The following is a 21,162-nucleotide window of genomic DNA, read 5'->3' as shown; positions in this document are numbered from 1 at the left end:
CGTAAGTTTGCTTTAAAATAGACCTTTATTTGTAAGTGCGCTTCAATTACATCGTAAACGTCTAAATATCTCAGGTATGGCATCTTAAATATACATACTTATATATATTCACAATAAAAGACGTTATGTACACAATGCGGAGAAATTGGTGTCTCCTGCACTCCAATGTGGTCTCTTTAGGCTCGAAAAATTACATATTGCCATTGATTAAATTTTAAAACGTTAAAATAAATATCAGTCAATTTAGTTGTAACTTTCACTTAAAATTCTATTTAAGTCCTGTGGTTTTGTCGATAAACAAATCACATTAGGATAAATTGATTACGTGCCGGAATGCAAAAGCTTTAAAAAGTCTCGAATTCCGACCAAAGATGATCAGACCCTTGAAGAAGCCGCAGAAGCTTATTTGAGCAATAATTTAAATCGTGTTCCGGGGATTCTTCAGTGGGTCAAGTAAATCCCTTAAGGGCTCGAATTAAAAAAAAAACTACTTAATTAATAATACGTTCTAATAATATCCTGACGACGGATAAAAGACTAGTACATGACTATTTCCCTCGTGAGAGAAATGTAACACAGACATAATAAAAAGAAAAAAATGCTCACCGCCAATGCAACAATCGCTCCATCAAACCGGCATATAAACACTCGAAAATTGGAATTTTGCCGGTTTAATCCACGAGAATAAAATAATTATAAAGTTCTCCATGGTAAAGCACCAAGCACTTGATTTTGGAAATAACACGATGCGCGTATTTTGTACAATAATTAGCTACAGGATTGCGAAATAGGCACAGTTAATTGTTGTGGTTTAAAGTGGAGAATAATTTGTCATAACGAGCTAAATCGATCGCTTTTTTTTATCAAACAGTTTTTTTCATCTCGAAAGATGACTGTTTACTCAAAAAAAAAACTCGCCTGATTTCCTTTTTTGCACTTGCTTCGGAATTTTGATTAAAAATTCCGTTGCTAGGTCCCGAAATGAGGAATTTCACTTATCAAACAATCCGAAACAAATTCTGACTAAAGGGGCGCACGCCGCGCTCGAAACGCTTCGTTATGACACATCGTTGGTTTGAAATATCCGCCGTTGTGGTTCCGGAGTGTAGTGAAAACGGGCTCTTAAATGTTGAGGGGAACCAGGCACCGAGGCGCTTTCAGTAAGGCGTCGCGGAGGTGGCACTGGAGGCGTCGGTTGTATATACCTGTAAATGTTAATTTTAAGTTTGACCACCGGGAAGGTAGGTTTTCATTATGACCTTCTGGATAAACTGGGCGAATTAGGCGTATGCGTTTCCAAAAAGGCTCTGCGCAATGCGAGGGGGCTTTGGCCTTCCGCGCTGAGGCCGCGATGAAGGCGGGGAGGTGGCTCCGGACTTTGATGGCGGCTGGAGTGCCCGCTTCCGGCCAATTGAAGTTTGATGTATGACGCGATGCGTTTCTTACCTGGCAAAAACAGTAACAAAATTGAGTAACGCGATACTTTTCATAGCATTTAGATGATGAGATGAGTCTCAATGCGCCAAGCTGACAAATCCAAATCCGCCTCAAATGGGGTCTTACACCACGGATAATTTAATAAAGCACAACGTTTATGGGGCTCCATTAACCGTGTCTTGTTGGATTGAGGTCGAAGAAGCAAAAAAAAAATCAAGAACGTAAGAGATTAATTCATAAATCTATTTAGTGCGAAATGTGTAAAAAAACAACTAATGACTGGCCTGCAATTTCTTGGGTATCACCTTCGCTTAGGCCAACCATGAGTTTTATGTTACATATCGCAACTTTGTAAATTTAACTGATTAAAACCACCAAAAGTGGTATAAAACCCCACAACTGAAAGCTGAACACTCCCATTAGGCTCGTTTGAGGCATAAAACAACAGCGATTAGGGCTGAAGTGCAATATCTTAATTCTTGAAATCTTTTATAGGTTTTAAGCAAGGAACCCCAAGTTCGTGATAAGAGTTTTTTGCATAACAATCAAATGATCCTCCCACTGAACGATTTATAGATTAGTAATCCACACTTTTCTCCTTACTTTTGTACTCTACATAACGACTAATTTTTCTAGAGAGTCTAATGTTTTCTTCTCCAAGGATAAAAGGCTAGAAGAGAAATACTGTCAAAGTCGACACAGTTACAGTGTTGTTTTTGTTTCTCTGTTAAGGTTTTCCACTCAATAACCTTTTCAAAAAGAAGACCCACTTACAAGGATCATTTTTCGCACTCTCCTCGACCTCCTTCAGCAGTTCCTTCTGCTTCTGCTGGTGGTAAAACCGCTGTAAGATAATCGGGCTAGTATTCCCGCTGATGCACTGGGGTTCTTCTACCGGAAAGTTGGTTCTCAGTGGCAAAGGCGATCCCACCGGCGATTTCCACCTCGTTTCACTCACGCTCCGAGTCTCCTACTCGGGCAAATTACACAAAATGTGTCATTAAAATTATTCACTGCCTTACAGGTAAAGAAGAAGGTCCGGAATTGGCGAACTTCCTATGTGGCATCGGCGAGCACAGCCCCACAGGACTCCCCTTGGTTCCTCCTCCGTAAATATTACGCTGCTGCATCGCAGCTATATGATTTTGATACACTTGCAGGGGAGAAAAACTCCTGTTGGTAGGGTTATGAATTGGTGGGGGTTTGGATTGATACGCGTCCAACCTCGAAAAATGCGTCACCGGGGTTGCTCTAGGTTGAAAGTGATGGTCAAAAGTGGGTCTAGGTTGCTCGAAAAGGGCGGAGTTGGTGCCGTTTACCGTGGGATGTGCCGGTGGTGGCTTTTGTTGCATCGTAATAAGGCTCTCTTTGTGTCTAATGGGAGGAGAAAATTTTCGAGATTTCATGATAAGGTCATTTTTCCAGTAAATACAGTTTATAATATGGTGAAACAATGTATTAATTTATTAATATGGTTAGAAGAGGGAGTTAAAGGCTCGTTCGTGTGTATGTGTGAAGAATGTTGAAAATTGAAGAATTCTAACAATAATTTTTACAAAAAAAGCCTTCGCAGCGTCATCCCGTAGGACCTTTGCAAAACTATTTCGCTAGTTGGGAGTGGGAATAACAAACAAGAAAAATGAATAAGTTTAAAACACAGAAACCCCATGCTGAACCCTTCGGTTTAATCACTCAGAGAAAGTCAACGATCCCACACTTTTCTATCAAAGATCATGGACTTTCCCAAAACAAAACCACAAAAAATGCATACAAACCTACAGTGGTGCAGGGGAGGACGAGCACAACAAAACGCAATCTAATGCACCGCGGGGGCGGCATTCTCTCTGACGTCACCCACATCAATCCTAAATAATCAAAATGCTACTTGTACAGAAAACGAACGGAAATCCTCGCATCGACGCGCTTCAAAATCAAACTCGTCACCAAACCGATTAGAAACGGGGTGAGTAGAGTAAATCAAATTAAGAAAAAAAGCGAAACTAACCATGCAACGTACCTCGCCGCCGCCCTATCGCTGCTGACCCGCTGCAGCGCCGTTACGTACCACTCTCCCACGTTCACCTCCGTCACTTGGTACCTCTTGATGAACATGTGGTTCTTCAATTTCGTATACTTGGGCCGCTGCTTCTTGTCCTTGGTTAAACTATTGTTTCATTAAATTATCGGTAACAAATCAATTTCAGGCAAATCTCACCAGCAGGCTACAAAGTCCCGGAACTCAGGAGAAAAGTGCTTGTCTAGAGGCAGTGAGGGCGGATCAGTCCCAATTACTTTGGTAAGCACTTCAAAGTCAGTCTTACAGTCTTGGTAAGGGAACACGCCAGTGGCCAGCTCCACCAGGGTAATTCCCAGCGACCAAACGTCGGCCCGGACGTCATAGTTTTGGTTTTGAGGGTCTGGTTCGATGCGCTCCGGCTAAGGCGTAACAAAAAAAATTTTAAAAGAGCTAGAAATCTCTTTATCAACGTACCGCCATGTAGGCCGCACAGCCCGCACTCCTGGAATTCGCCATCGAATCCACTAACCTACCACTAATTCCAAAATCACAGAGTTTAACATTGCCCCTCATATTCAGTAGAATATTTGAAGGCTTTACATCTCTATGTATTACATTGTGTTGATCTTTTAGGTAAGCAAGTGCTTCTACGGTCTAAAAGAGTAATCATTTTTGCAAAAAAGAAGTAGTGACTTATAGAATTAAACTTACAGCTACACTAACTTTCCCTAAAACATCTTCAGGAACTGGTTGATTAAGTCTTTTCAGCAGCTTATCAAAGCAAGTATCCATAAGCTCCATGCAAATCCACACCTCGGCTTCAGTGATGAAACACCCAAGACACTTTACAATGTATCTGCAATCTGATTTTAAAACCACTTCAATGTCCATTATAATGCGTTTAGTCTCATCGCTGTTGCCAGAACGTCTCATTTGCTACAATATTCCACAAATAGTAATTTTTTCCAACTCTAAGAGCAATCTACCTTGACAGCTATAATTTTTCCACTAGGCTTATGTTGCATTTTAACCACATGCCCACAAGTCCCATAACCCAGCTCTTCAATGTGTTCCATGTCTTGGATGTCAGTTTTGTATAAAATTCCATCAATTGTTAGGTTGCCACTTATTTTCATTATTTCCCTCAGCCTTCTTTCAGTTTCAGCATTGTCATTATTTCGGGGGCCAAAAATAAGGTGATTAGGTCTAGGCATTGTAGGACTGCTATTGTTGCTTTTTAAACCAACTGCAAAAGTGGTAAAACATTTTATTTACTTTAAAGTGAACCTGGGAATCTCATGGATTAGTAAGATTATTTTAGTTTATTTTAATATGATACTGATATTTGAATAGTTCTCTAGTAGTTATAAACCAAAACAGAGGTTAATTTAAAAAAAAGTTTAGGGTTTCTGTGTAATTTAGTTAAATAAACAAAAAAATAAACTAAAATGAGACATAAGTCATAATATGTTTAAAGATTTAATCAAGATGAAACAAAAAGTACATGGTGCAATCATGCTTGTAAGACCTGCTTGGAGGCTCAATATACTTAACATTGTCGATTTGTCTGAATTTTCATTGAGTTGCAATGAACAAAACTAATGGGACCTAATAGGGCCCAATGAAACTGGTATTTGAGATGCTTAAGTTAATTAAATGCAGAGACCTTAATCCTCTCAAATGGTAAAATTGATTGAAGTCTTATTACAATAATAACTATGTTAAAATGACAAAGTTGCATTTGTTTTACTAACTAGTTTGTTATATGAATATATCATACTTAAAACCCCAACAATTCTCCACAGACATAACAAGCATACTATCTAACAATCAACAGAGCTGAATTAAATCCAAAGGAACAAATCAACTTGAATTAAACACAGAAGGCTTTAGTTGCTTGAGTTATGAGGCCCCTCTACCACCGCCCCAAAAGTAACAATTGTGGATATTTCATTAAAATTGGACTGACCAGGTCAATATAGAACAGTTTAATTATAATTTAATGTTCTTACGTGGAGGTAATGAAGGCCTTGGGGGAGGCAACCCTCCCGTCGAAGAAATCGGGGCATTCATGGGAGGACTCTTTGGCGACCGTTCCCTGCTTAATCTGTCTAGCAATCCATCGATTCTCTGCTGAGTACTGGACATCGCTTTTTTGGGGGCACAAATTCCTGACTTTTTTATTATTTAATCACAATTTTTGGGCCAAAAATTGAAATTTAATTTTTTTTGACATAACTATGGCAAAACTTGGAAGTTAAAACAGAATGACATTTGTAAATTGCTAATTCTCATGTCAAATTTGACTGACAGTGAACGAGGAATTTTGCTCAATTTACGTTACTCTAGTTTTTCTTTGTTTGCAGATATGAAATAGAGAAGGACAAAAATATTTTCAATAGAAATTTTTTTGTAATAAGGTTAGATTGAGTCATATGTATACCTATGAGGATCATCATAATTATACTGTATCGACCAACACCAGATGGCGCACGATGCTCTCGAGAAAAATTTCACACGTGTTTACTCAGTGTTTGAGTAAAAATCTGTCAATTAAAGTTAACCGGGGTAGGCGCCTGGTATCAGTTCAACGGTTTTCTGCATTTCAACGCAGCTATTCAAACATGCCCTATTCCATAGTTGAAAGGGGCTCTCAATACACTGCAGATTACAGGATTTATATAGGTAAGTTGTGACTTGACCCATTAATGTATTGGTTATCAGCGGTACCTTGAACTTTACCCAGTCATATATGAACAATATCTCCCTTAATTTTACTGAAGATTATCATTTTTTTGCCTAAACAGAAGATGAAAATGGCCCCATCTCTCCTCTGCATGACATCCCATTAGTTGTCGACTGGGATAAAAAAGTCTTTAACATGGTAGTGGAGATTCCCCGATGGACCAATGCTAAAATGGAGGTCTGTTTTTTCTCTATAAGCATTGAAATTATAGGCTAAAGTAGTCAGTATTTAGATCACCTTAAAAGAAGTTTTAAACCCCATTAAACAAGACATGAAAAAAGGCAAGCCTAGGTTTGTGTCTAATTGTTTTCCCCACCACGGTTATATCTGGAATTATGGAGCCCTACCGCAGACTTGGGAAAACCCTGAACATTTAGATGATGGCACTGGATGCAAAGGAGATAATGATCCCATTGATGTCATTGAGATTGGGTATAGAGTGGCTAAAAGGGGGGAAGTTTTGCAGGTCAAGATATTGGGCACTATTGCTTTGATTGATGAGGGTAAGCAGGGGAGATTTGAGGATTAAGGTGTGATTAATTTTATTATAATGTTGCGTCATGTATTATTATCTTAACTGATGAGTTTTATGTATTGGAGATTGACATGTACTTTCCTCAAGTATGTAATCAATTTGAGTGTATTACATTAATGTACTAAGTTTTAAACTTTTTAATGTGGAAATGACAATTCAGGAATAATAATACAGTTTCTAGTCTATAATTATTGTTGTCAAGATAAAATAAGGACTAACTTTACAGGGTCAATCCTAAAGAAATCATCAAGGTTATGGTGGTCTAATAGGTGATTGCAACTTTTTACTTTCTCAGGAGTATTTAAAACTATTATAGCAGTTCTGTTGAGAGGTGTGGTAATGTACTATGACCATTCAAGTTGAAAATAATTAACAGCAGGTTCCCAGAAAAAAATTAGAATATTTCCTAAGTCCTCCTACACATTTTTTTCTGTATTATTATTCCCCATTTTTAACTCATTATTCCTCTAAGTTTGTCTTTACTTTCAAAGTTTTCCAGGTGAAACTGACTGGAAATTAATCGCCATCGATGTAAACGACCCCTCTGCTGATCAAATTAATGATGTGGCAGATGTGGAAAAGCACTTCCCAGGTCTGCTTAAGGCCTCAGTTGAGTGGTTTAAAATCTACAAAATTCCTGATGGAAAACCTGTGAATCAGTTTGCTTTCAATGGAGATGCCAAACCGGCTGCATTTGCGCATAAAATCATTGATGAAGTACTGAATTCTTTGTTTTAAATTGAACGAAACTTATTGTTTTTTTTTCTATATAGGTTCATGGATTTTGGAAAGCTTTGGTGAGCAAAGAAGTGGATGGAAAAGGGATCGTGTGGTAAGGCGATGATCAAGCTTAAATTTTTTTTGTTGTACAAATATTTCAGCACTAATACAACCTTGGAAGGAAATTCGTATAAGATTCCCTCTACTGAAGCCCAGGATTATGTCAACAAAACCCCAGAGCTCACGGATGCCCAAACCCTGGACCCCATAGGTAAGCTCCTCTACCAAAATGAATAGTTTTTGAGAACGTAATTTCAGTTGATAAGGTTTATTATGTGACTAGTTCGATTAACCAAGTTAGCTGCCGTTGCAGACTCTAAATCTTAATTTTCCTGGTTAGTAAAACTCACTAATTCCCAACCCATATAAAACCATTCCTTTTAACCTGAATTCTTTTTGTTTCAGTCGATAAATGGCATTATGTCCATCTGAAGTGAGTCAAGATGTTAGTGCAGTTCAGCAGCATTTAGGGGGTCAGCAACAAGATATCATTAAGCTTTTAATGTGTCACAGGTTTCATTTTTTACGTGGATGTTAATAAATTAATATATATATATATATACATATATATGTATATACATATATTAAAATAGTCTTTGAAAGTGTTTTGATTTTGGTCGAAGAGATTCTTTATGTTGTGACTTCCTCCTTGTTCTAGGTGGAGCCGTCTAGTGAAGTATCAAGAACCCCCGTAAAGCAACCAACAATACAATTCTTTCGGAAAATTCCTAAGTTATTCGCTTTTTGTCACATTATTGTACCAAGTCCGCCACTGTTCAATAATAATTCTTCGCAAAATACACAATTTTTTTAGAATGTTTACATAGCGCAGCCCTTTTTGCACGCATGCGATATCTCCGACGAATATTTGAAATTTTTGCTCCGAATTGCGGGTGAGCCGCAAAGATTTGCTCAAATAGTTGTTTTCGTTATTTTTATTTAGGAGTAGGACGTGTGTTTTGACTCGGTTTTATTTATCTCTAACAGTGCAGATCTACGTAGTTTTCGGTCAATAGGATGGACTCAAATCAGCAAAAGGTAAGACATGAGGTAACTTGCTCCTGGGGTTAATTAATGGACAAAACAGAGGGTTGTACGGTGATCAACTCCCCCGCGTCTATTTCAGGTTTTGAAGAAAAATAGTGAGCAAAACCAATTAACACTGGACATGCTCCAGAATTTCTCTATAAACTCCCTATTGAATCAGGAAGATGCCTTATGGGATGAACATGGTAAGTTCAGTTCAACTGTTCCGATCTTAAAATATACGAGTGCGGTTTTCTTAAGGTAATCTTTTGAGACGCTCCGTAAGTTCATTCTTTCACTTATTCATTGGTTTTCACAACGTAATCAGTCCCAACACCCTGTAGATACGCACACAAGTAAAACCAAAAGGAATTCCTGCCCAACAAAGTACAAAATAAACCAAAAATTCCTTGAATGTTTACAATACACGTACCAAAAAGCCGCAAAAACTTATCATTTTATTTGTAGTAGGCTGTGACCGGCCATTTCGTTCCGACACGTCAACTTGCGCTTGTTTTTTCGCAAATGGCCACTTCTAGTTGAGCATTTTTGACTTTTGCTCTTTGTTCGTACATTTTTTTTATTAATTCAGCGATTTTATCTGTTTCGAAGTGATTTTTGTGTGCGAATAGGCGGGATAATGTCCATTTCGGATTTGCTAGGTCTGAACACGCCACGCGGTCTGCTTAACTTGAACATGTCCAACCAGTTGAGCATTGGCACACCGCCGCCCTGTCCCGCAACCATGCAGGTGAGCTTTGAGTTTTTTCCTTATATATATATATATATATATATATATATATATATACAGGGCGGAAAATATGTGAAATTGGCTCTTTAACGACCAAGCGGTATAATAAGGATTATAGGTGGTTTTTTGTAACTGCGAATTTCCTTTTATACAGATTTTTTTTGTATTTTCCCTGAAAATTTATTTCGTGATAATTTGCGATTTCAGAGATTCGTGGTGAAAAATAACTGTTGATGATAAAAATAATTTCTTGAGATACCCTCATATACCTTATTACATTTGCAGCTCCGGCATTCAATTCTTGTCTCCTCCTTTTTCAATGTTTAATAATAGACAATTTCGCATTTCTAAAGCGCCCTGTACACCAAGTAAATGCTGCCTACATTTTTCAGCGTTTTGGCTGAATTTTATTGAAGACCATTTTATCCGGACATTAATTTTAATGTTTAATTTCCGGGCCATTTGCCAGAAACGCATCCCAATGTCTTGCATTATAACTGTGACAGAATGCTCTCGAAGTTACGATAATGGCCCTTGTTTATATAGGGTAATTTCGATGAGGCCAGACTGCCTTCCGGCTACCCCACCAGCTACAACAGCCCTAAGAATTTGCAACGAAATATTTCGTTGGGGAGCGCAGGATCTAGCCCAGCAAGTCCCCCTTATTTAGCCGGTAATTTCAGGAGTGTCTCATTGAGGTAAAAAGTTAAAATTTGGCATAGTTTTTGCTTCATAAACAATCATGTAGCGAGTCATGCGGAAGCAACCAATTCGAGCAGCAGCCCAAACACCCCATTTTAGGGCGCAACTTTTCAAGATCGGACTCCACTGACGGGTTTTCCCAAACGAACATGGAAATTGTTGATTTGCTGGTATGATGGTGACTTTTTATGGGAATTAAACCAAAATGTCAAATATTTAGAATTCCATTTCATTGAGTGAGAACTTAACTAGAAACTTGTTGGAGTCTACTCACTCAGTTTCTGACGTGGATTTATCGAATCTGCAAAATCTTCAGGCGTTTCAAACGCTGAAATATCTACAGCAACCCTTGTTGCATTCTTTGTTGCCTAACCATCAGGTTAGTTGTTCTACGTTTCGTGTTAGAATTTTACGGTTGTTTTATAGTTGTCTGAAAGGTGGCGGGGAAGCCAATCGGTTCTCAGTCCTCTTCCTGAGCATAATTCTTTAGATCGAGCTGCCAGATTTCACAGATCTGCTGCTTGTAAGAAGAATTTAACTTAAACATTTTAGATGTTTTATAGTTCATTTTCAGCGGTCTACGACTCAGTATGCACCACTTGGAGTGGAGTTCTCCCACCGCGCTCAGAAAAACCTTCAGGATATTCCAGCAAGGTTTTCCTAGGAGGGATTCCATGGGATATCTCGGAAGAGTGTCTGATGCGGATTTTCCGCCAGTTCAACCCAATTAAAATCGAATGGCCTGGGAAAGACAGGCAGGCCTCTCAGCCCAAAGTAAAATTATCAAAAATTCAGATTAATTTTTATGCAACAAAACACTTTCAGGGATATGCCTACCTCATATTAGAATCTGAGAAATCTGTCAAGGCGTTACTGCAAGCTTGCGCAAACAATTACGCCAACAACGGGAATTTTTACTACAAAATCGAGTCCAAAAAAATGAGGTCCAAAGATGTAAGTTAGATGTTTTGATAAAAAAAGGTAATTACAATTTTGCTCTAGATTCAAGTGATTCCCTGGTACCTGAGCGACTCTAACTATACGAAAATGGCACCGCAGAAATTGGATCCTAGTATGACTGTGTTTGTGGGTGCTTTGCATGGGATGTTAAATGCAGAAGGTCTCGCAAAAATCATGGATGATCTGTTTGGGGGTGTGGTTTATGCAGGTAAGGTTTCAATGGACGTTTTACCTCAGCATTAATATTTTTTTTTACAGGAATTGATACGGATAAGAATAAATATCCCATTGGATCAGGGAGGGTTACCTTCAACAATCCTCGATCCTATATGAAAGCAGTATCTGCTTCTTTTATTGAAATCAAGGCTGCAAAATTCGCTAAAAAGGTGAGTTAGCATGCTGGATGATTTAGGGTTTCTTTAATGGTATTTTAGGATTGTTTGTATCTACTAGTAAATATTTATTCCATTATTTTCCTTCAGCATATTGTCATTTGGATTGGATTATTAAAGTGGTCGGAAATAAAAATTTTGAACGCAGTTGTACGAAACAAGTTGGAATTCTCTATGGTGGCATTTGAAAATATATAGTCCACTACGTTCCAAATTGATTGTAAATTATCGCGCACATTTTTACAGCGCTATCAATTTAATCAAATTGGCCAATTAACTGTGAAAAATTGAGTTATTGTGGTATGGCCTCTAAATGGAAAATCGCAAAAACGTAATTCCTTTTCAAGCATTATTTTTACCTTCACATTTCCCTCCAAAAAGGTCCAAGTGGATCCGTACCTGGAAGACTCCCTTTGCTCTTTATGCGGTCTCCAACAAGGGCCGTATTTTTGTCGGGATCTGACTTGTTTCCGGTACTATTGCCAGTCCTGCTGGTCATTGCAACACGGTGCGGAACTGTGCCACCACAATCCAATGAGTCGCAACTCCAAACAAATGCGACGACAAAACACTACAGGGGATGTAAGTAACTCCCTAAAACCGGGTAATTTCGGTCTCAATTAAGTTATCTGAAAACATTTGAGAGAGCGATTCGTTGTTTGTGATTTTGTTGTTTTTTGATAGATTTTAAGTTTTTTGCAAGGTTTAATTCTTGCGAGGTTGATATTTACTCAATGAGTAAGTATTTAAATAGTTTCTTGTATCTATTAAGTTGAGTGTGGGGCAAAGATGAGCTTCTGACCAATTTCCGGACCTTCTTCCCAAACTCGCGGTTTGTGTGCGTATTGGGGGGTAAAACTATTTAAAAAAATTGCAAAAACTTTACAATATTCGGTAAAACTACCCCTTATTATATTTATACCTATTTTTACCGCAATGTTTGTGTGTATTTATTTTTTTAATTATTGTAACCGGTTTTAATCTTTTATCTCATATATGGAGTTTGGGAAAGCAGGTTCTCGATGTACTCAATGCATTATCAGTGCAATCAGAGTGGTTTGAAGACGTATGATAATTTTTTATAAGATAATCCGAAGCGATATTCGAATTATTAAGAGACGGTGGTATTCCAAAAACTCTCATTCACATACATCTGTTGGACGTTAAAACTGTAATGTTGTGGGCTCGACTGATCTTGATTTGGAGCCATCAATTACAAACATTTTTCGATTTTAAAAATTTAGCTCTTTTTAGTTTTAAGGTGTTTGATATATTTGCCAGTGATAAGCTGGTTTGTTTATCTCGTTCTTTGGGGAATTAATGGGTTTTTTGCATTACACCAATGCATAATGTTTATTCTTATGATCGTTAAATCCGGTATTATATGTTGCTTCATCGGCAGCGTTTTCAGGTAACTTATAACGATTAGTTTGTATATTTGTTAAGAGTTATTATAGTAATATCGTGGCCTTTTTGACGTCATCGTGTATCTCAAATAATTGGGATACGAGCGTTTTAACTCGGTCAAAATGACTGATTTTTTGATAATTGCAAAGCTGTTGTTATATGGAATAGGCGTCATTAAATTTTTGCTAAAATTTTGACCCTTCTCATTTCCGCATGCAGGTGCTTCGTTTTATGTTTTGCGCTTTTGCTTTCCTTCCCTGTATTAACATGTTTTAAATCTGTTTTAACACAAGTTTTAAATGATTTTAACACCCCATACATCCTAAAAAGTAATTAAGAAGATTTTAAACAAATCTTTTTAAATGTAACTGTTGCTTTAGTTTTTGAGTAATTTTCTAACATCATGCACTAATCCATATCCGCAGCATCGTTGATATTTTAAAGTCCATGTAAGTGGTAGTATATTAACAAACTAATAAATAAAATTGTTACTAATCTCATAAATTGTCGGGAAATAAATAAATAATACCCCCCATCCTGTAGGTTCTATAATTGCAGATACTGTTTTTTTTACTCTTCACCTGTTATTAAAATATTATCGTTATGAGACAAATATACAGCGGCTACGTTTGATGACGACACATATCCCGGCTTTTTATTATACAATGGCTATAGCTTAAACTGTCACTTATATGTCAATTGAACGGTGACACATAGCGTTTATCTTTTGTTTTCAAATATAGCAATATGGCGGGATCTTGTGTAAAGTTCGATATTCCGGTGATAAAAATATAAAAAAACCATTTAAAACTATTTTTGTGCGTTAAAGTGGCGTTCCTGAAATAATAGTTTATCCGGAAATCCTTGTAGTAGCTGCCAGATTGGGACCTTTAAGCCAAGTCCACAGTTCCAAACTTGGCTTCTTCAATTGCGCGGGAATACAGGTAAATTATAATAAGCAATCTCATAAAATATAAAAGAAACGACGGTTCCGTAATCAGCAACTTTATAAAATCTATCAAACATCATTTCAACCACTTCTTATAAATTATCAAATACAGTCCTATAATTGAGGAACTGGTTCCAATTAAACTGACAAACCAGGGCTTCAGCCTGGATGACCATAAAAACCCTGGAGGCAAAGTGTTTACTGCATGAAGAAAATCTAGAAATGCGCGCCCTAACGTCCATAATTGGTACTGTCTTAAAACTTGAAGCTTCTCAGAAGATATACTACTGAAAAACTTAAAATTGCACTTAAACTGTTAAAGTTAGCCTTCTTCTCACCACCTTTCTGCTTTGTTTAAACAACTTTCATGTTTTTTTAATAGAACCAAGTAGCGTAAAGTCTTTAAAATTGTGAGATAGGCAGTTAAAACCCAACAAGCTGAGCTGGCAGTTTCCCATTTTGTGTTATCAAGCCCAGTAAGCAATCTGTGTTTGGCCAGCCAAGATACCTTTTCTAGTGGTAGGAAAATGTGGTCTAATACGTTAGACATCACCCCCATAGCTGCCATGTATTTATCAGGCTCCTAGATTGTAAATATTTAAAATTACATTGTGGAGTTTTAGTCACTATCTTACATTTTTGCCAAAGCGGTACTGCAAGGTGTTTCGTAGTACGAGGGCGTCATCGAAAAGCCTCAATGTGGTTCGCGTGGCAGACATTTGCGACCCGAAAGTGGAAAATTTTTTGCGCAATTCCGGGTCATTTTGAAGCTCTCCTAATAGGCGAGAGAGGTAACATAGCGTACGGATTATCTAGAGAACAACGCAATTGTACAAAAGGAAAAACATAGGGAATGCAGTGCACTTTGTTTTATTTTAATTAGAGTAGATGAGAGAGAAACAAAATAAGACAAAGTAGACAGACATTTTCAATTAACACAATGAAAGAGTACTGGAGAGTCTTGATTATCTGTGTCTTTGGTTGACTTGATACGAATATAATATTCTTATAGAAGCAAATAAGGTAATTATTAGACATAAACAAGATACCTGTTGATCATTGTGGTTGAATTAAATTAAAGTTTAAAGTCCATGAAGAACCTTCGTGAAACCTTTCCCCAGGCCAACGTAATTTACAGTGAATCGATTTTATTACATAATAATTGACGTTTATGCGTACCTTATCTCTCCCTTTGTACGTTTCAAGCAATAAACAAGTTTCTTCTAAAACAGTGTTAAAAGTATCGCACATTTTGACTAGAATAGACACTACTATGAAGCCTCTCTATTGAAGATTAATTTAGGAGATTCTCTCTGTCAGATAGATGGCATGATTAACCTGAAATTGTACTTTAAACCAGTCACTAAATTTCCTATTTCCTTATCCTACATCTCGATTATTTAAAGTAATTTTGATTTAAATAATGTAATAAAATAATGATTAAATGCTTATAATTGTGACAATCAGCTGGTATTCCAACGTTCATCATGTACGCATCCCTTCATAAATGATCATTCCATCTCTAGTTGAATTGTAAAGTAGTTTGAGACAACACTATCCCTGAGATTTGTGAGCTATTCACAACTTCACTTTGACGTGCAATGTGCCATATTTAGTCAGGTTAGATTTCATAAAATACTTCTAAATATCTTAGAAAAATACAAAATTAACTCTTAACTGAATAAAATGCTCATATATGACTTATTAAATAAATCAAGAACCTTTTCTTATTAATTTTTCTCTTCAAAACTCCATAATTCTCACAAAATATGTTTCTGCATTCCTTATGGAAAGACAACAAATCCCTAATCAAATACCTCTCAGTAGCAGTTGTGGGTACCAGGTAAACCAACAGTCTAACTCAGAAACCTTTTTATAAGGCCTCCTTTAGCACCGCTTGGCTATATTATCAAATAAACCGAACTAGGGAGAATTTTGAGAATTCCCTGGATATCTCAGTTTTGCAAAATTTGGATCACTACATTTCCAGAGAAGAAACCTTAGAAGAGGAAATAATTGAAATCTACCCTAATTTTGAGTACAAAAAGAATGGTCTTTTACAATGGTTTTTAAATCATCTGAAATTTGCCTATGCCAGAAGGCTGTTAGCAGTGACAAAAGACAGTGATCAGTACTTTAGGTAAACCATGCTTTTTGTAAGATAAGGCTTAATCAACATTAATAAGCGAAATTCTAGAACTAAGGCAGTTAATAGCTTAGCTCATATGCACTATTTAAATAACTGGCATTTTGCCCTTATTGCCAATATGATTGATCCTCGTACTGCAGTTGCTTTGGCAAGAACCCCTAATGCTGACAGAAGACTGTTTCTTGATCCTCCTTTTAGATACCACAATTACAACAAAGATCAATTGATCAATGCAATGAGGGACTTTTTGATTAGCATCTTTGAGAAGTCACAGCATAAATGCATGGGCTATTTTTTGTCAAAAGTTTTTGTATATGAACATGTGAGTTTTGAAATATGGACTTGAGATTTATGGCAGCTAAAGGGGTTTTGTAGGACAGTGGTCATATAGTAGATAATGATTCTTCAGCTTTAGAATTAAGCAACTTTATTCAAACAGAAAAAGAAGTGTTGCCAATGTGTTTAGAATCATTGTTACATCATTGTAGTGTTGAGCAATATTCAACAGATATTGCTGATTTAAATGGATTGCCATTGCTCATGGAAATCTACAAAAGATATCCTGATAATGTTAATGTGATAGTAAAACTGTGCCAAATTTTATCTTATATGAGCTATAATAAGAATTTACTGGAGCCTTTTTGTAAGTCTGGTAAGCTTTGAAGCTTTATCAGAAGCAAAAAACGTAATCTGAGATTTAAGGCTGGATTGGTGTTTTATCCTCATGGACCAACCATGAGGATATTCGTATATCAGTCCCAGCTGCCAAAGCTTTGGCCAATTTAGACGATGATAACGCGGCTCAATATCCAAGCAATTTATACATTTTACACCCAATAAACCGAACCAAAAGGCCCCAGGACGTGGACGTTATTTTCGTACACGGTTTATTAGGAGGGGTATTTTTCACTTGGAGACAAAGGAATGAAAACCAAACAGAGATGGGAGTTATAAACAAAAGAAAGAAATTGGGTAAGGCCGATTTATAGCTGGAAATTCTAGCTTTTACAGCTAAGAATTTAGATACTGAAAGAAAAACTACTAGGAAATATTTACAAGATATCAAAGATAAAATTTTAACTGATGAATATGAGATTGTCTGTAGTGATCTTCCTTTGAATGCCAACATGGATTGCACAGGTCCTTTTACGCGTCCAGGAGATAAGCTAAATTTTGATAATGATTTGACAGATGATGGTTCTTATACTTATTGCTGGCCTAAAGATTGGCTAGGTATAATATATTGACAAAGTTGATTGTAGTGCAAATATGTTACAAGAGAATTATTATTCCAGCCCAAGACTGCAAAAACATTCGCGTAATAGGAATCAATTACAATACGAGTTTGTCAATGTGGGCTCCATTGTGTCCCTCAGTAAAAAAGAAATTGACTTTAAACGAACGGAGCGATTTAATGGCACGCAAACTCATAGACTGTGATATCGGTAAAAGACCCATTGTCTGGATCACCCACTCAATGGGTGGGTTGATAGCTAAAAATATACTTTGCAAAGGTATTTTTACAGCTGCATTCTCCTGATTGTGATTTATCATATGTCAGCATTCCAGCTTTTCATAGTAATGACTCAGCACTGAGAAACATCTGCTTACAAACTAAAGCCGTAGTATTTTATAGCACCCCTCACTACGGCTCTAAAATGGCTAATTTAAATCAAGCAGTGTCTCTAGTACTGTGGCCTTCAGTTGAGGTACAGGAATTGAGAGAAAGTACGTTTCATCGAGAAATTCAGTGCCGTTTTCTTTTAAATTCTATTGCAGACTCTCCTCAGTTAAAATCAATTCATGAAGACTTTTTGAGAGTAGTGCAGCAAATACCCATGAAGGTTTTGACTTTTGTCGAGACAAAGTCGACAGTGGTGACGGCAATGAAGTTCAATGTCTTGCTTGTTGAACCAAAGTCCGGAAATCCTGGAATCGGAGAGTACTTTGAGATTCCGCAGGATCATTTGGGGATTTGTAAACCTCAGAATAAGTGCGTGCAGTTTTTAAGGATTAAATGAGTTTTTGTGTAAGTGCAAACTTCTAGGTTTTCATTCATGTACCAAAAACTATTGCATTTGCTCAGGGAAGTCAAAGAAAAAGAAGACATTAATGCCAGAGAATGATAGTAATTGGAATTTAGATTGTTTTCTTATAGGCGATTACCGGGTTTTATACATTTTTAATATAAACACGATTTAAAATATCTACATAATTTTTTAAACAATCTTTTAATACAAGAATTGTTCTCACATTATTACTTTCAACAAAACAATATAAATATCTCTGTAGATTCGCCATGTTACTGCCGCGAGACTGCCTGTTTCAGCTGGTTTTCCAAATACTGTACTTTATTCACAATTTTGTCAGTCACTCGAAAGTCCGTGAAGGGAATTGATACCACTCTATAGCCCATAGCGGTCAGCAGTCGTTGGCAAAAGACGTTAATTCCGGTGAGGTCAGACTTGCCTTTACAGATGTCATGGTAGTCGTAGGTTAACATGGCTACCCTAAATGAAATACTTACAGCAAACTCTGTAAAATGATGCAGAAACTTACTTAATTATTTCGGCATTTCCTGTAGATTTTAAAGGTAACGGGTTGCATGATTTATCCAAAGCACATTCGGCATCTAGAAATCGTTTTTGTCAAAGAAATTTTACCAGACATGTCTAATTAGTTTTCAATACCAATATAAAACCCCAAACCAGTATTGACTCGACTTCTAAAGTAACTATCAGGAATTAGACTTTTTAATGCGTCAATAACGGAATTGACCATCAATTCCTTTTCTTTCCCCATAGGAAAGCTAGTTTTTCGTATATATTGATCTGTGGCTATTTTGGGACCCTTATAATTTTGGATCAAATAATGCGCAGCTCCATCAATGTTTAAAAGTTTCAATATAGCCGAAGTATTAAGTCCTTTCTGCTCTGTAAAGTTATTAATGAAATTATGGTTGATAGATATTACTTTATTAACAAACCTTTAAGTTTGTTGATAAATTCTTCATGAAGCACCGATTTTAATTGCTCACAAGTGGCTTGATTTAACAGCACTAAAGACCACACAATTTCTAACCAAATTCCGGGTCTGCCAGCTTCAGCAGGGGTTAATTGAGGCAGTAAAACCTGGAAAATATTCTTTATGATACTGGGTAAAAAAGAGAATAAAAACCTACTTTAAACATATGCTTTGAATTGGAAGGTATATAATTCAACACTGCTAGGGTCATGAAGAGGCTAAAAATGTCTTGAGGCCGGCAAATTGTATGATTTTTTACAACCCAATCACTAATGGCATCCAGAAGATCTGAAAATTACATAATTTTATCAATAGTTGAGATATTTAAACATCAAATACCCGGATTTTTGTACTTTAGCAGCCCAACACTCGTGATGATTGAACCAATTACTGCACTCTTTGTAATATTGGTACCTTGAAGTGCGCTTATTACATTATTTGCAGATTTGGCAAACAAATTTTCATCGAAAAAATTTAAACATGAGATGCTATAAAGTAAATCTGCACATTCCTTAATGTTCATTTGTTCGGAACTTCCGGCAATATTAAATGCTAGTGTCTGCAGAAGAAGAGTGGATCTTCTTCGTTTTATTGAAAGGGTTGATAAAACCTGCAATTTCATATTATACTTGTACTTAATCCTTTAGTTGTGTGTTGTATTTTTGTCTGTAATGTTCGTGCCATATATATATATATAGAATATATATATGCATATATATATATATAGAAAATTCCTTACCTTAATCATCTGGGACAGTGTAATACTACTAACTAGCTTTGCAGCCTCATCATCAGCAGTTACACTGAGCACAGTGGTTAAATCGTCACTCTTTAAGGGTGGTGATGGAGTAGTCCTAGCTGTCTTAGACCCTATACTCCCTTTAGTTAATATTTTGCAAAGTCTTAAAAATCTAGGGTCCCGCTCAAACTCCTTCAAAGCAATTTTATCACTTGAAGTCCATGCAGACAAAATTGAAACTACCTAAAGCACAATGTTGAAATTTAAACATTGATTATTAAGTAGTGCATTATTACTTTAAGAGCGTGTCTTCGAGACACACCATTTCCCTCAGATATAGATAACAACTCGTCAACAGTTGTTGCTGTTTCCAGTTTTTTGTCAGTAAATGGGGTGTTGATTTGGTCGTCCTTGTCCTGCAGCTGAATTGAAGCAAACACGGTTTTTACCATACAATTTGATTTGGGCGGTGTAGTTGAGGACGTTTTATCCTTCTCCTCTTCAGGGTTTGTTGCATTGTTAACGCTTTTCGCTTCGGCTATAGTAGCTGACACGAAGCTCCTTAGGGGGGGTAGCCTTTTTAGACTTTTGGAGTGTTGAAATATGTTTCTGTAAAAGTTTAACATGTTTTTTTTTTAGTTTTAAAAGTGTATTTTTCTAAATATTGTAATATTAGGTAACCTTAACCTATAAACCGGAGGTAGAAGGTGACAAGTTTATTAGTGTCAAAACAATCGTTAAAGTAAAAGTTTAGTGTAGGAAAAGTAGATCCCTTCCTGTTACAAGTGTAGAACTGACAAGTTGTCACTCGGTTGTCATTATTGTGCATAGTGGACAGTGAGTCACTGTCAAATAAGTCATTTATTTTTGGGGCCTCCAGGGTTGCGTAACAAATCTGTAGTGCTTTTCTCTTGGTGTAATTTAATTCAAAAGTCTTTAAATAAAATGCAAGTTTCAAAGCGGTTCGTCCAGTTAGTTGCCAGACAAGGTACGTATAATTTCAAATAGTAAATTTTCACATTTTCTTTACGAATGTCCCCTTTGCTTGCCTTGCATTTATGAGCAGAAGTCGTATTTCTTCGCAAGACCGAATCATATTGCAAGCAAGTATTGCTGCATACGTTCAAAAAACAACTATATCTTCCTCTTCTAAATAGGAGGCTTAAGACACTCCTCAGGCCATGGCCATGCTCATCATACACCCATAAGTACATATAATGATCTCCCAAATCCTTCGGGAAGCTGGCAGACCAACTATGCGTCTCAACAACGCAAATATAACGGCCAGCTAGCATTGGGGATAGCCACACTAGTAGGAACAATCATATTTGGTAAGGCCACAGGAGTGTTTGACTTTTACAATGATTACCCTGAGAGGCCTGCTGAGATAGAGAACTACAAGAACCAGTAAATGCTCTTTTAGCTTCAGTAATAATGAAAATGGTAGTTGATAGTTGTATACAATAGGTTATTTTTTTGTTATGACCTGACATATTCATTAAAAGTGTTTCCTATTTGGTTCATTTATTTTTGTTTTATTCAGGAAGT

At 36.8% G+C, this 21,162-nt stretch overlaps 6 protein-coding genes across 11 annotated transcripts; 3 read left to right on the top strand and 3 right to left on the bottom strand.

The window, feature by feature from the left end:
* Window positions 1–6: 6 nt before the first annotated feature.
* Window positions 7–5,731, bottom strand: LOC136345940 (dual specificity mitogen-activated protein kinase kinase 7-like). Of its 2 annotated transcripts, none has more exons than XM_066294667.1 (10): window positions 5,467–5,729; window positions 4,441–4,700; window positions 4,166–4,390; window positions 3,929–4,108; window positions 3,653–3,873; window positions 3,455–3,601; window positions 2,460–2,811; window positions 2,212–2,407; window positions 1,260–1,446; window positions 7–1,205 (listed from the first exon to the last, which is right to left on the bottom strand). In XM_066294667.1, the coding sequence occupies exons 1-10, from the start codon at window positions 5,600–5,602 to the stop codon at window positions 1,058–1,060; spliced, it is 2,052 nt and encodes a 683-aa protein (XP_066150764.1). In that variant the 5' UTR covers window positions 5,603–5,729; the 3' UTR covers window positions 7–1,057. The 2 variants fall into 2 exon arrangements, with proteins under 2 accessions (XP_066150764.1, XP_066150765.1); XM_066294668.1 differs by lacking the exon at window positions 7–1,205 and adding an exon at window positions 2,041–2,107 and having other exon boundaries at window positions 1,307–1,446; window positions 5,467–5,731.
* A 183-nt stretch (window positions 5,732–5,914) lies between these two features.
* On the top strand, window positions 5,915–8,110 carry Nurf-38 (Inorganic pyrophosphatase Nurf-38). Of its 2 annotated transcripts, XM_066294686.1 has the most exons (8): window positions 5,915–6,139; window positions 6,262–6,377; window positions 6,433–6,703; window positions 7,235–7,452; window positions 7,509–7,567; window positions 7,617–7,726; window positions 7,774–7,850; window positions 7,921–8,110. In XM_066294686.1, the coding sequence occupies exons 1-7, from the start codon at window positions 5,950–5,952 to the stop codon at window positions 7,833–7,835; spliced, it is 1,026 nt and encodes a 341-aa protein (XP_066150783.1). In that variant the 5' UTR covers window positions 5,915–5,949; the 3' UTR covers window positions 7,836–7,850; window positions 7,921–8,110. The 2 variants fall into 2 exon arrangements, with proteins under 2 accessions (XP_066150783.1, XP_066150784.1); XM_066294687.1 differs by lacking the exon at window positions 7,774–7,850 and having other exon boundaries at window positions 5,916–6,139.
* Window positions 8,111–8,247: 137 nt separating this feature from the next.
* orb (polyadenylation element binding protein orb) lies at window positions 8,248–12,944 on the top strand. Of its 2 annotated transcripts, none has more exons than XM_066294673.1 (12): window positions 8,248–8,553; window positions 8,642–8,747; window positions 9,204–9,292; window positions 9,839–9,990; window positions 10,041–10,164; window positions 10,215–10,373; window positions 10,421–10,517; window positions 10,569–10,768; window positions 10,820–10,948; window positions 10,997–11,162; window positions 11,213–11,340; window positions 11,728–12,944. In XM_066294673.1, the coding sequence occupies exons 1-12, from the start codon at window positions 8,533–8,535 to the stop codon at window positions 11,968–11,970; spliced, it is 1,614 nt and encodes a 537-aa protein (XP_066150770.1). In that variant the 5' UTR covers window positions 8,248–8,532; the 3' UTR covers window positions 11,971–12,944. The 2 variants fall into 2 exon arrangements, with proteins under 2 accessions (XP_066150770.1, XP_066150771.1); XM_066294674.1 differs by having other exon boundaries at window positions 8,603–8,747.
* Window positions 12,945–13,742: 798 nt separating this feature from the next.
* On the bottom strand, window positions 13,743–15,119 carry LOC136345951 (peroxisomal membrane protein 11C-like). 2 transcript variants are annotated; one of them, XM_066294691.1, is made up of 4 exons: window positions 14,882–15,119; window positions 14,338–14,514; window positions 14,044–14,285; window positions 13,743–13,989 (listed from the first exon to the last, which is right to left on the bottom strand). In XM_066294691.1, exons 1-4 carry the CDS (start codon window positions 14,951–14,953, stop codon window positions 13,779–13,781), a joined length of 702 nt encoding a protein of 233 aa, XP_066150788.1. In that variant the 5' UTR covers window positions 14,954–15,119; the 3' UTR covers window positions 13,743–13,778. The 2 variants fall into 2 exon arrangements, with proteins under 2 accessions (XP_066150788.1, XP_066150789.1); XM_066294692.1 differs by having other exon boundaries at window positions 13,743–13,986; window positions 14,882–15,118.
* A 46-nt stretch (window positions 15,120–15,165) lies between these two features.
* LOC136345941 (protein SERAC1) lies at window positions 15,166–18,057 on the top strand. Of its 2 annotated transcripts, none has more exons than XM_066294671.1 (10): window positions 15,166–15,545; window positions 15,594–15,842; window positions 16,050–16,173; window positions 16,227–16,503; window positions 16,554–16,823; window positions 16,875–17,084; window positions 17,147–17,365; window positions 17,421–17,579; window positions 17,631–17,844; window positions 17,899–18,057. In XM_066294671.1, the coding sequence occupies exons 1-10, from the start codon at window positions 15,472–15,474 to the stop codon at window positions 17,975–17,977; spliced, it is 1,875 nt and encodes a 624-aa protein (XP_066150768.1). In that variant the 5' UTR covers window positions 15,166–15,471; the 3' UTR covers window positions 17,978–18,057. The 2 variants fall into 2 exon arrangements, with proteins under 2 accessions (XP_066150768.1, XP_066150767.1); XM_066294670.1 differs by having other exon boundaries at window positions 15,900–16,173.
* Window positions 18,058–18,063: 6 nt separating this feature from the next.
* LOC136345942 (FAST kinase domain-containing protein 4) lies at window positions 18,064–20,347 on the bottom strand. Its single transcript, XM_066294672.1, has 8 exons — window positions 19,911–20,347; window positions 19,615–19,857; window positions 19,215–19,485; window positions 19,033–19,163; window positions 18,838–18,982; window positions 18,542–18,784; window positions 18,411–18,483; window positions 18,064–18,361 (listed from the first exon to the last, which is right to left on the bottom strand). Exons 1-8 carry the CDS (start codon window positions 20,238–20,240, stop codon window positions 18,154–18,156), a joined length of 1,644 nt encoding a protein of 547 aa, XP_066150769.1. The 5' UTR covers window positions 20,241–20,347; the 3' UTR covers window positions 18,064–18,153.
* Between the last annotated feature and the right edge of the window lie 815 nt (window positions 20,348–21,162).

The sequence above is a fragment of the Euwallacea fornicatus genome, chromosome 21 (assembly GCF_040115645.1).
Source record: "Euwallacea fornicatus isolate EFF26 chromosome 21, ASM4011564v1, whole genome shotgun sequence".
In the NCBI taxonomy this organism is placed as follows: domain Eukaryota; kingdom Metazoa; phylum Arthropoda; class Insecta; order Coleoptera; family Curculionidae; genus Euwallacea; species Euwallacea fornicatus.
The sequence above is the reverse complement of the archived record's forward strand: the minus strand, read 5'-3'. Positions and strand labels throughout refer to the sequence as shown.